General features: G+C 37.8%; 1 protein-coding gene across 6 annotated transcripts in view; it reads right to left on the bottom strand.

The window, feature by feature from the left end:
• rptor (regulatory associated protein of MTOR, complex 1) overlaps window positions 1-15,077 on the bottom strand; it is a 292,822-nt gene that overhangs the window by 236,001 nt on the left and 41,744 nt on the right. For all 6 annotated transcript variants that reach the window (XM_067459440.1, XM_067459442.1, XM_067459443.1 and 3 more), the window contains exon 2: window positions 12,534-12,708. In XM_067459440.1, coding sequence (XP_067315541.1) covers window positions 12,534-12,701 — 168 coding nt within the window. In that variant the 5' untranslated portion in view covers window positions 12,702-12,708. The remainder of the gene's footprint in view (window positions 1-12,533; window positions 12,709-15,077) is intronic.

Below are 15,077 nucleotides of genomic sequence, written 5' to 3'. Positions count from 1 at the left end.
TGAAGTGGTGCTGCAACAAGAGCTAAAAAGATCAGATGGTAAATTGTGGTACATCCCACATCATGGTGTATACCATCTGCAAAAGCAGACCATAAGAGTACTCTTTGACTGTGGTGCTACCTTTCAAGGTAAATCCCTCAACTCAGAACTTCTTCAGGGTCCTGATTTGACCAGCACTTTTCAATTTCCTAACCAGATTTCACCAAGAGCCTGTAGCGGTAATGACAGATATCAAGGCCATGTTCTACCAGGTCAGTGTATCAAGATCAGATTTGACTTCCTGCGATTCCTCTGGTGGCTAGCTGATGTCGTCAGTATGCCTGCTGTGGAACATCGGATGCTGGTACATCTATTTGGAGCAGTCTCATCCCCCAGTTGTGCTCTAAGGCAAATAGCCAAAGATAACAAAAACTGTTTTTGAACTGAGGTCATAAGCACTGTTGAGAACAACTTCTATGTAGATAGTTGCTTGAAGTCACTAACAACAGAGCATGAAGCAGTAGAGCTGGTAAAAGACCTTACATCTCTCTCTGTCAAATAGGAGGATTCCATCTCACAAAGTGGGTGAGAAACAGTCGCACTGTTCTTGCACACATTCCAAAGGAAGACAGAACTCTGAATGTAAAGGCATTGGATCTCAACAGGGAAAAGCTTCCCACTGAAAGAGCTCTTGGATTATTGTGGTGCGTGAAGAAGAGAATGATGTGTTTAAGTTCAACATCACTGTAAAGTGCAGATCCCACACCCGAAGAAACTTACTATCAGTTGTGAGTTCGATATCCACTTGGATTTTTGAGTCCCTTTACTCTACCTGCCAAATTACTTCTCCATGACCTCTGTAGGAGTAAATGTGGTTGGGATGAGGAAATACCACAGGCTACAGTAGATAAAGAATCTTGATGAGATACAAGATTTCAGATTGGCACGTTGTGCAAAACCAACTGGGTTTGGAAGGTTGAAACAAGCAGAGCTGCATCATTTCTTCGATGCCAGTGAACAAGGTTACGGCATAGTGAGATATTTGAGACTGACCAATGAGATGTGCGCTGTAAATGTTTCATGAAGGGGAAAGCCAGAGTGGCCCCACTTAAGCAAGTCACAATTCCACGTCTAGAACTTATAGCCACAGTGCTAGCAGTCAGAGTGGACATCATGGTAAGGAAGGCATTGGAGCTAGATCTGAAAACCTCAACGTTTTGGACTGATAGTTAGTCAGTGCTGGAATATGTTGCAAATGAGAATGCAAGATTTCACACATTTGTAGCTAATAGGATCTCTCTTATTAGAGAAAACACAGAGGTAACACAGTGGAAATTAATCAGAACAAAGCAGAATACTACTGACATAGCATCAAGGGGGGTTAGTGCCAGCACATTGGTGAAGTGCAAAGAATGGATCCACGGACCAGACTTTCTATGGAAGAAAGAAGAGGAATGGCCTAAAGAGTCCATGGGTCCAATGTTTCTCTCTCTAGATGATCTTGAAGTTAAAAGGAACACCACTGTGTATAGTACTGTCATCAAAGGTGCCCTAGAATGATTTTAAACCATGTTAAATTGTTCTTTGATATCCACATAGAGGGTATGTGGCTTATTTAAGGGAAAGAATTGTCCAGATACGTTTTACAGGTCCATTTACAACCCTAAAAATTGTCCCTAGGATGTAATGTTCTGTTTTTGCCTTATTTGGAAGAGTCATGAATATTAATGTCGAGCTCTGCTCTGATTGGCTTATTTCAGCAGCTCACAGCAGTTCAGTAAAGCAGCTCGTGATTCCTGACCATCCTGGCAGAACACAGACCAACTAAATTAAACTTTAGGCAAAACATCTCAAATGGAGATTGATAAAATGCAGCTTACTTGTTTATTTTGTGTTTTCAGATCATTCGCACGAGAAAGAGCTCTCGTTCGTGCGGTTGCCAGATTTCAGTAATTAAATGCCACGAAAAGAGCTTTTCTGTGAAAAGAAACCTGTATACTCTCCGGTTTTTACCTAAACATGTCCAATCTAGCAACCATATGCACGCAAGCTCTCTCTTGCGCACGGATGATCTGAAAACACCAATAAACAAGTAAGCTCCATTTTATTAATCTCCATTTGAGATGTTCTGCTTAAAATGTGTCATTCAGCCTACATTTTAGACTTGTCTTTTTCCGTCAACGATATTGCATGTTTAATATAACGTTAGTCACAATGTAGGCTAACGTTACGCAGTGACTGTGATGTAGCCTAATCTGAAATACAAATAGGCAAAAATATCATAGAAAACACCATACTTCTGTTCTCAAAAATATAAATATATAACTTATGCTTTTACAAAATGAATAGCCTTGTCAAACGACTATCGTTTTATCTTATATGGTGGAAAAGCTGACGTTTGCTAGAAGGATCGAGTGAACGATCTAAGCAAAGTATCTACGGTTGCATTTTGTAATACAAAATAATATTACCCTTTATAAATAGACACACTATTTAGTTGTGTATGGTACTTGGTGTTTCCTATTGTTACTGTACTAGCATCTTGCGTTATCTAGAGTAGGGGTGCACCGATCTGACTTTTTCAGTCCCGATACTGATACGTATGCATGGTCTTTGTGTATCTGTCGATACCTGATACCGATCCGATACTATTGTTAAATTAATAATAAACTGTATACCTTTCACCTTATACCTTCCTTGAAGAGACTAAATGCACCAGACTTTACTAAATAAAGATAATAAGACAAAATAACAGATGTATGCAAAGTGTTGAATTCTTATTTATTTAAAAAACAATTGTGCATTCAAATCTAAAATAGAATGCAATCAAACTTCTTTAAATAAATCAAGTGTAGAAGTGGAAACAAAACAGTGTAATGGTCAAACATATAATAGTAATCTGACAGTTACCAAACATTGCAAACATGTAAAAAAAAATGTAATTCTTATAAATTTGTAGGGCTGAACTAGAATAATCGAATATTCGTTCGGTGAGGTGGCATTCGATTTTCAGTTGAGATTCAAATATTCGTTTTTTTTTTTTCAACACGTGACTTCCGTCGCGGACTTATTCTCACTCATGCTTGAAATAATAATAATAAATTTAAAAAAACACCGCAACATGCTTTCAATAAAAGCATCGCACATTTTAAAGATTTAAATTAACAAAAAGTCAGAATAAGACAAAATAAATCACTTATATAGAATAAAACTAATTGTAATAGATATTACATTTTGTGTCATTTTAAAAACAATTCATTTATTCTTATTCAACTGTTTATAAGCATGCTACCGTGTTCTTTATTTGTTACAGTTCATTGAAATCACTGTGTGTTACTAATTTAATTTCTGTTTTGGGATTCATTTGTTTTAAAGAAAGGTTCGTTATTAATACCTTATTAAAGTTCTTGCTCTCAACAGACTTTGTGTTTTGTATCACTTGTGCACTGTCCGTTTTCGGAGCATAAACCTGCCCGTGTAATGCGTACCGGAAACTGTTCTATTTAAAAGATTATTAAATGTTTATTAATATTTAAAGAATGTGTGCCACCTGATCATATTGCACCAAATGCAACACTGCACTCCACTGGGTCTGCCGCAACACATTTACGATGCCGAGGAGTGAAACGTGAAGTCGTGAAAGATGATACAAATGCAAACCGACACTATTATTATATATTTAGCCCCACCCACCGAAGCTTCGAATATTCGATATTGATTGCCACCTAAGCTTCGAAGCTCAAAAAATGGCATTCGAAACAGCCCTATAAATTTGTTATATAACAATTGTTCATTCAAATCTAAAACATAATTTAGGGCTCAACATTAAGCATGCTCATGTGCTTCTCCTTCGGATAAGTAAATCTGTCATTCACCTGTCAGAGCAAAAAATGTGCTTGTCCGGAAAAAAGTGGTGTGTGTGTGTGTGTGTGTGTGTGTGTGTGTGTGTGTGTGTGTGTGTGTGTGTGTGTGTGTGTGTGTGTGTGTGTGTGTGTGTGTGTGTGTGTGTGTGTGTGTGTGTGTGTGTGTGTGTGTGTGTTGTAAATATAACTTACTCTGAAGCAATATTTTCAGTGTTCAATCAGCTTTGACATATTTTAAATCTGACTTGTGTCCTTGGTAGTTCAAACTTGCCAAGTTCGACTTGGGAGAACGAACTCCAGAGGACGGGAGGAATCGTCATTAATCTCTATTGTGAATCGTCATCAGTCGCTGGTCAAGTACTGTTCCATTTCAAAGTTCACATCTAGCCAAGTACAGTTATAATCCCCAAATGCTTCCTTGATCCTCCCCTTTTATCGAGGATGCATCGAGAGGTGACTTGTGGACTTCAGACAGACCGGTATCCCAGAATGTATCTCGCACTGCACAGCAAGCACAAGAGCGGACGAGAAAACCCGCACAATTAAAAAATACTACAGTTAAGGTGTCACAAAATGTAGTTTTAAAGGACAACTCCGGTGAGAAATGAACCTATGTGTAATTAACAGATGGTTACAGACTAGATCGTTCTCTTAGTCAGTGGGACAATTCTGAAAAGGGCTTCCGTTAAGACTTTTGCGGACATGTTTTGGTACAAGCTGTCACCCTATTTTTTTTGTTAGAAGACATCCATAGGTAAGATATTCGGGTGGTTGTCAAGATGTTTTTTTTTTTTTTGGGACTTGTACAAGCAATTTCAGGCCAGTTTTTTGGTTTCCTGCTCAACTCGACATACCAACGGTAAATGTTGAATATCTTCACAACCACAAGGACCATATACATAAAAATGGTATTAAATAAAAGCTAACACACATGGGATGTCTGCTAAAGTAAGCAGATGAACATTTATTGTACAGTATAAGAGAAAACAGAACTAGAACATGAAAAAAACTATCTCCGCCTAAAGAGAACCAGTTTTCAAAGTGAATATCAGCTTGGAAACATAACATAGTATCCCAAAACCTCTATCAATCAGTACCCCTATCTATGGGAATGATTCAAGCCAAGTTTAAAGCTTGTAGGAAGAGACACAAGTTGCACAAGTTTTAATACTTTCATGTCTAAGCGGAAATGTAGAAGTGTAGATAGTGATCTATGGTGCTATTTGACTTCATTAATGTACAATGATGTAAAACAAATTATATTTAATTGACATATCACTGTAGTTATTAATTCCATCCTAAAAAAAACTGCTCTCTCACTTCTTTGGGGTTAGGGGTTAGTAACTAGTTAGTAGTAATAACTATGAAATAGTCAGGAGGCCAAAACTGATATTAAAACTTTGTCAGACACTTTTTGGTACAAGCATAGAACCTATCCAGTATTAATATTTAACCCCCTAACATGTGTTTTAGCCAGGTTGTCAGCTTAGATTTTTTTTTTTTTTTTTGTCCATTTTAACACTATAATCTTAAAAGTGGTAAAAGCGGATTTTCCCCTCCAAAGTGCTTCCAATGTGCAATATAATCAATTTATGTGCAAGCATGATAATTAAAATAAAATAATAAAATCAATAAATACCACAAGTGTAACACACCACAAAGGGGACTGTTGTGTCAGCACAGCTGTGATTTGGCATGAGGCAGCAGATCCCTAGGCTAATGGATCTGCTGGAAGGCTAATGAAAACAAACCAACATTTACCTTCTGGCGACAATATGTATCTTGTGTCTATTCTTTTGGCATTCACACGGGCACAGAGATCCACTTTTAAGATTATAGTGTTAAAATGGACGAAAAAAAAAAATTCTAAGCTGACAACCTGGCTAAAACACATGTTGGGCTTGGGGGGTTAGATATTAATACTGGATAGGTTGTATGCTTGTACCAAAAAGTGTCCAACAAATTTTTAATATAATATATAATAAAGAACTTTGTAAGTGTACAAACAGTTAAATAAGAAGATACTATATAAACACAGCACATTACGCGTTCACGGACAGGCGCCATCTTGGAAAACAGTCTCAACTTGTCGAGCCAAGAGCGCTGTTCTAAGTTATGAACTGTGAATTGGAATATCATGTGGTCCATTGTTTCCGGAAGAAAACACTGAATGCAACAGAGAAAAAAAAATAATAATAAATAAATAAAAATGTCCATGTTATTACATTTCACCAACTTAATTCCTATCGACCAGCTCACTTTCGAACAGTGCTCGTGGATCGATTCGTCGAGACTGTTTTCCAAGATGGCGCCTGTCCGTGAACGCATAATGCACTGTCTTTATAAAGTATCTACTTATTAAACTGTTTGTACACTTACAACATTCTCAATGCTTCGGTTTGCATGTAGGAACCCTCATTATGCTACCTTGTTAGTGTGAGGCTATTGTAGCCTTGTTAGTGGTATTAACTAGCGATTTCATTTCACTACCCTGTGCCTACCCTGTGCCCCATAGACAAGCGCTATAAGCTAATCTGTTTTTAGAGATAAAACTCTTTACATTCGATTTTCATGAAAACGCATCTCAGAGATCGATCTACTCAGTAACCATCTGTTAATTACCCCTAGGTTCCTTTCTCACTGGAGTTGTCCTTTAAGATTTTTTCAGGCGAGAATGCAGTTGTTTAAAGCAACACTGGGTAACTTTTGCTCTCGCGGTCCCCCTACAGTTGGGAAAAAATAATGTCCTCAACTACTGTCGTAAGCTGTCATCCTACAACAGGGGATGCCATCGCGTGCATTTGTTGACATGACAACCCTGATAGCCCTGAAATAATAATGCGCGGGTCGTCTCATAACCCGCGGACCCCGTATGTCTATTTAATGGTCGCGGGTGCGGGGCGGGTTGTAAAAATATATACAGTGGTGCGGGGCAGGCCAAATAACTTCATAAAAGCTGCCCAGCGGGGGTTGGTGCAGCACTAACAGACCCTGAACACTGCAGGAGGAGTTCACATGCAGGTGTTCTTCTGGCGTCGCGTGTGAAAAGTCTTCATCCCAGGTACAATCAGTGGCATATGTTTCAGCATGTCATATGAATATAATTTCATGGGTTTTATTTTTTCCAAACGCCAAATAATAGCGATGCTCACGTTTACAAGCCAGTGTCATTATAGTAGTCTATTGGTTACCATTTTACAGAATCTATACGATACTTCAATTCAATGTTTGAATGGTAGGTAATCACCATAACAATCATGACAGCATCGGTCGGGCATGCCGCCTCCTCCTTCAGCTCTTGCAACGAGCAAACGCTGGTCCAATGTTGATCCTCGTCCTGCCTTTAATCCGATGACTTTTTCGTTTCCTCTTATTGCTTTCCTCCAACAAAACCTTTTCTTTCTTATTTGTCTGTCCTGCTTCGGACATGACTATATAATCCAACAAACAAAGTTGGGCTTGCATGTCCGAATTTAGGGAAGTGTGGGTGTTGTTGGAAGTGACGTATATGCCGCAAAGCAGTCAAAAAAAAAGTTCTTTTTGTTCTCGGGTTACCAACCCGAAACCCGAAGTTTAAAAGTATGATTAAAAACTATACAGACCCCATCAAGCTATGGCAGACGTGTCATTTAACCTATTGTAAGTCGATGTATCATCACAACAGTCTTGAAAATATATTATGAAGGTTGAAAAGTTACCTGGTGCTGCTTTAAAGCTCAAATATGTGGTTTATTTATAAAGAGACCGCCTATTTGGCAATTTGATCTGGCGTTTTCGGAGTTGTGAGATCCAGTCGGTCCAGCGGGTGATCAGCGCTCGTTAACCTGCCGAGAGCAGCCTTTTCTCGGTTAGACCTTCTGACGTTTGCCGCTGGCTCTGATGTCTTTGGTGGTTAAACATGAAATATAATTTGTCTTGTTTAGATCTAACGAGCGATCTTTGGTCTCATTAATCTGTAATTTATTCCCTGACAGATCGTTTTGGCTGATGGCAGAGTGAAGTTTTATTTTTATTTGTTTAAGCTATTAACTTAACCGTTGTAGATAGCACTAACTTTTTTTTGACTGGATTGTTCGCTTTATTTCTTGTATAGCTTCTTGTACCATACCTTTTATTTATACTCTTATATCATTGATCACACATAAACTGACATTTAACAAAAAGAGACTGGGCTGTGTTTTGTCATATTTACATTGCCTACACTACATTTGTGTGGCTATATCATCATATTTTTTTAATGAAAATGAAAAGAGGCAGAGTGGTGTTTTATCATATATTTCGTTTTATTGTAGCCTAAAATATACATATAGCATATAGGCCTACACTTTCAGTGACTCAATGAAGAACTAGCAGATCAGCCTGACTTGTGTCCTTCCGTCCTCAGGAGTTCGTTCTCCAGTCGAACTTGACAAGTCTAAATTACATGGACGCAAGCCGTTCGCATACTTGGTATTGAAAAACGTATATTCTATGCTACAATAAAACAAAATAGGTCATAAAACACAAGCTGCCTCTTTTTTTCTTTTCATTAAAAAAAAAAAAAAGGTAATCATTTTAGGCTACAATGAAAACGTGTCATAAACCGCCACTCTTCCTTTTTCCATTAAAAAAACTTAAATATTTTAGGCTACATTAAAACGAAATATCCCATAAAATGCTGCCTCTTTTCTCCATAAAAAAATCTTATTATAGCCACACAAATGTGGTTCAGGCAACACATAACTTGATTATGCATGTATATTTATAACAAAACGAAATATAAAACACAACCCTGCCTCTTTTCTCATGTTTCTGATATCTGATGTTTAACCACACCAGAGTCAGCAGGAGACGTCAGAAGTTCTAGCCGTGAAAAGGCTGCTCTCGGCGGGTTAACGAGCGCAGAGCCACCCGCGGATCGATCTCACAAAACGGCAGATAAAATTGTCAAACATGCACTCTCTTTATAAATAAACCACATATTTAATCATTAAACAAGTATATTCTTGGCTGAAAAAGTCTTAAAACTACATTTGACACATGAACAGTAGTATTTTTAATTAAGCCGGGTTTCTCATCCGCTATTGACGCTTTGCTGGTCGGTACGAGATGCATTCTGGGATGTCTCCTCTCGATGCAGCCTTGATAAAAGGGGCGGATCAAGGACACATCCAGGGATTTTAACCGTAGCCTGCTTGGCTAGATGTGAACTTTGAATTGGAATAGTACTTGGGTAGCGACTGAAGATGTTGTCCATGAGAACACAAGTACAGACAAGTACACATATTGAGAAACGGCCATTGAGTCAATAATTCAAACAATTAATTTAAACGACTGATTCCTTTAAAAATATGAGCGGCGTTTTTTTGATTTCTCCTAAAGATGTGTGAGCGTCAACAGCGTGTTGTTAACGTCAGTTCATTACATATTAGCCTTTATCTATATCCACTATCAGTCACCACTTAATTAATCCTTTTATAGTTTTTTAGTTATAGTTGCTGGGCTGTTTTGTCCACTCCTTTAGTTTTGCTGAGCTGCATGAATTCAGCATGCACCTTAACATGGTGTTTCTGAATTAAATTGGCAGTAGCCTATTGCCGACAGACAAACTAGTTGCCGTGGTAGCACAAAAAAATCTCTACACATTGCTTCGAGCATGCCATACACATGAAGCTGCCGAATGACGTAGGTTCTGCTGCGACAAAAAAAAATCGGATACCTAATATCGGATCGGTGCACCCCTAATCTAGACAATGCTGTCTCTCTAAGAAACTTTCAATTTAATCAGAAATTGTTTAAACAGTCAATAAGTGGATAAATCGCTACTTACTGCCTGCAAGAACACTTTCTTTCTTGAAATGGGCCGAATAAACGAACAATCTTGAATTAAATTGTTGTGGTATCGAATTATAAACATCAACCATGACTGTTTGTTTTATCTGTGGGAAGGGTAAAAAAATCCTCAGGTCTCCTGAACAGCCTGGAACATGAAGTGTGTCCATGCGAGCAGCTTGTTTACCTGCAGTCCCGATGATTCGCTCCATTTCCGCCTGACAATGAACATATGTTTGAGACTCACAGTATGTGATGTCCATGTACTGAACTCTTATTATTTTGCCATGGCAAGGTTATTTAATTTTTTTAATTTTTTTAATTTTAAAAATGTATTTTTTTTTTACGTTTTACGTTTTATTTTTCCCCCAAATTCCGTTTTTTACGTTTTAATTTTTGCAAATTCCATTTTTTCTGTTTTATTTTTTTCAGATTCCTGCAAAATACTGTTATTTTGGTGAAAACAGGAGTGTGTTAATGTTAATATAATAGAACATAAAACAAAAAATAGGAATTACCTTAAATTTATTGGTAACAAACATCACATTTACTTTTTAGGACAAATACTGCATGATGCACCACACTTTAAGTACTTCAAATATTAAAGGTTATTAGCTTTAAACTTTCCAGTAAAATACAGTATATTAGTTTATATAAGTTAAAATTAAAGTGCTCCATTAGCTTTTTCTTTCAAGTATTTTTTTTTAAAAAGAACTAAAAAAAATCATAAGAATCATCTTTTACATACAGTACTATTAAGTAAAACATTTAAAGCTGAAAATTAACATGAAAAAATAACATTTCACCAGGAAATCATATAGTGAATTGTTCTGTGTGTTTAACAATAACCATTAGGCTATGATATCCAGAGCTGTGAAAAATGAAAATAAAATACAAGAAAACACAACATTGCCAGAAGTTTTTTTCCCCAACTTCAAAGGTCCCTTTAAAATATTAAAACTAGATGCTTATCTTAACTTTAAGGTTACTTGTATCATGTAAACTACCCATATACAGCATGTTATATGCATATGTGTTTGGAACAGAGGGGAAAACAGTCGCATTTGCAAGAGATATGCTCCCTATTGTGCCTATCATAAATACGAGAATGACGGGTCGAGCAGAAAACCAGAAAATCTGACAGAATGGACAATATTTGTCTGTATTTGCAATACATAAGCCGCGGTTCAGCTGCGCGCGACCAATGCTGCCTGTGTAAAGCACAACGAGCGCGTGGCTCCCACTCTCCATACACAAAGCTTCTGCGCTGTCTGCGCGTGCAGTGTGAACCCAGCGTTAGCGTCGAGTTTCTTAACTTTTCACTGACAAAAGCAGAGCCGTGGAGACCAACTTTGCCATATTTTCATTGCTTTGAAGGGGTAGCTGAAATGACGGGAGGGGTTGTGTCATGAAGATTTGCTATCCCCGGTCTGCATTTTCCTCAGACATACGTTCTCCTCCCACACAAAACAGAATTTCATTACAAATATGTAAAATTCCGGGAAAATCTGCGTTAACACTAGATTCCGCATTAATATGCAGATTCCGCGATTCAGTCCGCGATTCCGTGATCGCGGAAAATATAGGGCCCTAGATGTCAATTTACACAAATTCCCATGACCGATCGTTGTTTAAATTAATGACCAATGAATTGAGTAATCGTTAGTCTTAAAGGTGCACTATGCAACTTTCCGTCCACTAAAGGGCGCCTATTCAAAACAAAGTAGTTTGATGATGCCAAGTTTGGGCGCAGCATCTTGGGACATGTGGTCTTCACCTCACAGCCAGGGGAAAAAAGGACTCGGGCAGAAATCATGTTGATGGATGCGGTTATTAACGTTACTCTAGTATGAAGCAGGGCAGGGCCGAGTGTTTTGGAGCTGAGCATGGCTGCTGGAGTGATTGTTACACAAATACGCTGCGCGAGCACCGGGACTTTTATTATGATGGTACGGGACACAGTCGACAGGAGCCCACACTATTTCTGCTTTCCCGGTCATGAGTATATAAGGTAATGCAGGTCTGTTTATCGTATCAGATACATTTAAGTGTGTTTAAAATAATGTTATGAGGTTACTCTGTGCATTAGCTCGGCATCTGCTGTGAAACTTGTTGCACACTGCTAAGAGAAAAACGCCTTTTACCAAAAAAAAAAACGGAAACTGAGTGTAGGCTACTGAACATGGCTTGTCATCATTGCAATTCTCTTATTGTATACATTTTTTCATAGATGACACTTTTAAAAGCACTAATATAAACAATGTTCTATTCAATTCCTTTATTCTATCCTATTACTTTATATAGCCTTTCGATTTAAATATTACGTTGCTCATGCAATGCAAGTGGCAAAACATTTAAACATATGTTATAGTCAATGTTAAAATCACAAACATTACAAATAAAAAATAAATCTAGTCTTTTTTTATTATTATTTTACAAGGAATCTGTGTCCGCATGTAGTGTGAAAGCTGTAATCCGTTAACATGGATACGTAAAAAAAAATACACATCGCATATGCACTGCAAACAGAGTATGTGTGAAATGGGCTTCACTTGCATCATCTTGATAGCACAACGACTCTTTGCCTACTTCTGTCCAACTTCCAACTTTTCAGCTATTTTTGGTAGCTGGATATATATAATTTGTTGCGTCTAAATATGAATGAGAATACGGTTATTGATAAATCAAAGTGTTATTGTTGTTCTTATCATCATTTATGGGGGCTTAGGAACATTCTGGGGTAGATTCAGCCCCCCTAACAAAAGCCTAACGACGTCCCCGAGCACACATCCACACTGAAAGTAGATAATCAATGTTCAATAAAGCTGAATGGTCTGACATTCAAATGACTAAAGATGAATTGAAAAGACTCTCTCTCACCCTGTCTTTCATTCTCCAGCTCTGAGCCAAAGCTTTGGATCCCTCAATCTTCTCTGTGTGGCGTTTCTTCATGAAGGCCAGTGGAAGGTTCCAGTCAGTCATGTCCACCTCCTCCTCCTCCACCAGACCCACCACAGGGGAGTGAAGCAGCTCCGCATCCATTTTCATAAAGAATCTGGAAAAAGAAAATATGGAAAAAATACAATTATGACATTTTTAGGTCCAAAATATAGAAGAAAGACGTGGATTATTATTGAAATGGTTCAATTGAATGATTCTGAATTAACAATTAAGTATCAGAAGTAAAAGATAGGCTGGAACTCCACCAGACTATATCAATGTAACATTATTTAATGACAGTTCTCATTCTTATAAAATCAGATTCCAAGAACAGCTACATCAGGTCAAAACCCTACTCTCCAATCATAATTAATGAGAACCGAATTTGAGTGAAATTGAATTCATCAGGCTATCCATTGGTCTTAAAGGGTTAGTTCACCCCAAAAAAATAGATTCTGTCATTACTTACTAACCCTCATGTCGTTCATGTCCAAAGATGAACAAAGGTATCTAGTGATTTAAAAGCCCAGGCGGTGATACCGGTATTACCGATGTCACACATCGATTAACTGGTGGGAAAATTTCCTCACCTTCACATCCCTATGCTATACATTTTTAACACTTTCTCAGTCAATGGTAAATATTTTGCAGCAGAATTACCTGTTCATTACACAATGACGAGCGAATGAACAGGTTGCAAATTTGGTGCTGCAGAAAAAATTGCAACTGGTAAATCACTGCAGCCAGGGATGTCGCTAGTGGGGGGAAAGGTGGTTACAATTATAGGGCCCCTTTCACCCTACAGTAAATTCATTATTTGAATTATTTGTATCTGTGTTATTTGTGTTATTTTGGCAAGGTTGCCTGCTAAAATTCACACTCATGGTTCTTAATATCACATAATAGTTGCTTCAACCCACGGACATAGAAAACAACCCGCGGAAAAAAGGCGGACTTGGCAACACAGTGCAGTTGAGCTCTGTTGACATTTGACAATGCGTCGCTTCGTTGCTCCGATTGGTTGTAGGTCTATGCAATTGAGGTCTTTCCTGGTCCGGTTGAAATATGCCCCCTAATTACAGCCCAATGGAGCAGTTTCAGACTCATATTCTGACTAGAATTGAGTCTGACCACATCAGGCTAATATATCCCCCTACTTGTATTAATCATTATAGTATATTACAGCATCCACTTGTATGTTGGAGAGTTTAATGAAAACCACAAAAACATGCAATTTTGTTAAACAAGCTTTCCAAACATCTCCTCTCTTTCCCCTTCATAAACATTTTTTGCCCGATGGTTAATTATTTCCGCTTAATTAGCGACAAACAGCAGAGGGACCCAATAAAATCCCAAATTCCATCCCAGCTAGTGAACAGAACCAATCAGAGTGGAGGCTGCTCCAAAAACAGTTGAAGTTAGAAGTAAAGTTACAGTGGAAGGGAAATTGACAGAAAAAAAATCTGGGTACCAGTAATGTCATGAAAAAGAGAGGGAGGCCAGGAGAACTGCTTAGTATATCAAATGATTTTTAACAAGACAGGTTAGAGCACTGTATAGATGTCAATGTGATGGGATGCTGTGCTCTGACCATTTTGCTTTCTGATTTACTAAGACACTTAACAATAGCTGCCATCTCCACCCTCCTACTGTTATCACATAGGCCTGTCACTTTACGTTCGAAAATCATTTGCACAATCGATCGTACCAACCAACACAAGTTTTCGAAAACAAAAATAGCTAATCGATTTGAACCAAATGTACACTATTAATATTAAATGAATTAAACAAATAAAAAATTTAGATGTAACAACAAGCAAGCAGAAAAAGAAAAAAGAATTACAAAAGTGCAGCAGGCGTTGCGAAAGCTAAAAAGAAAATTCCCACTAGTTTTACACCTCTATAATTTAAAGGGATAGTTCATCTAAAAATGAAAATTTTATGTTTATCTGCTTACCCCCAGTGCAGTGCATCCAACATGTAGGTGTCTTTGTTTCTTCAGTAGAACACAAATGAAGATGCACACTCCGGGTATAGGAGCCAAAGCATGTATATTGACCTTACCGGAAGTGAAGCATATTAAGGCTCGTATACCCAGTGTATGCATATTGACCTTACCGGAAGTGAAGCGCGTGAAGGCTCGTATACCCAGATCGTGCATATTGACCTTACCGGAAGTGAAGCGTGTTCCAGGCTGTTGGATATAGCGTTGTATTTGAGGAAAAAAATTATATAAATATGGCTCAATTTCTCGCACAATCTGATTGTTTTGTGTCTTAAAGGGGCACTTCAGCACTGGGAAGATGAATCTGTATTTAAACTGTGTCATTAATGTAGTAGAAATGTGAAATTATTTTTGAATTTGGTGCTTTCTAGTCTGAGAAAAGACAGAAAATTATTATTTTCTATATACTATTATTTTATAATACTAAAATTATTAGTATGTTTGTCTCATGGGGATTAAAGACAACAATTCCCAGAATT

The sequence above is a fragment of the Pseudorasbora parva genome, chromosome 12 (genome assembly GCF_024679245.1).
Source record: "Pseudorasbora parva isolate DD20220531a chromosome 12, ASM2467924v1, whole genome shotgun sequence".
Classification (NCBI taxonomy): domain Eukaryota; kingdom Metazoa; phylum Chordata; class Actinopteri; order Cypriniformes; family Gobionidae; genus Pseudorasbora; species Pseudorasbora parva.
Note: the sequence above shows the minus strand (reverse complement) of the source record. Positions and strands in the feature narration are given on the sequence as shown.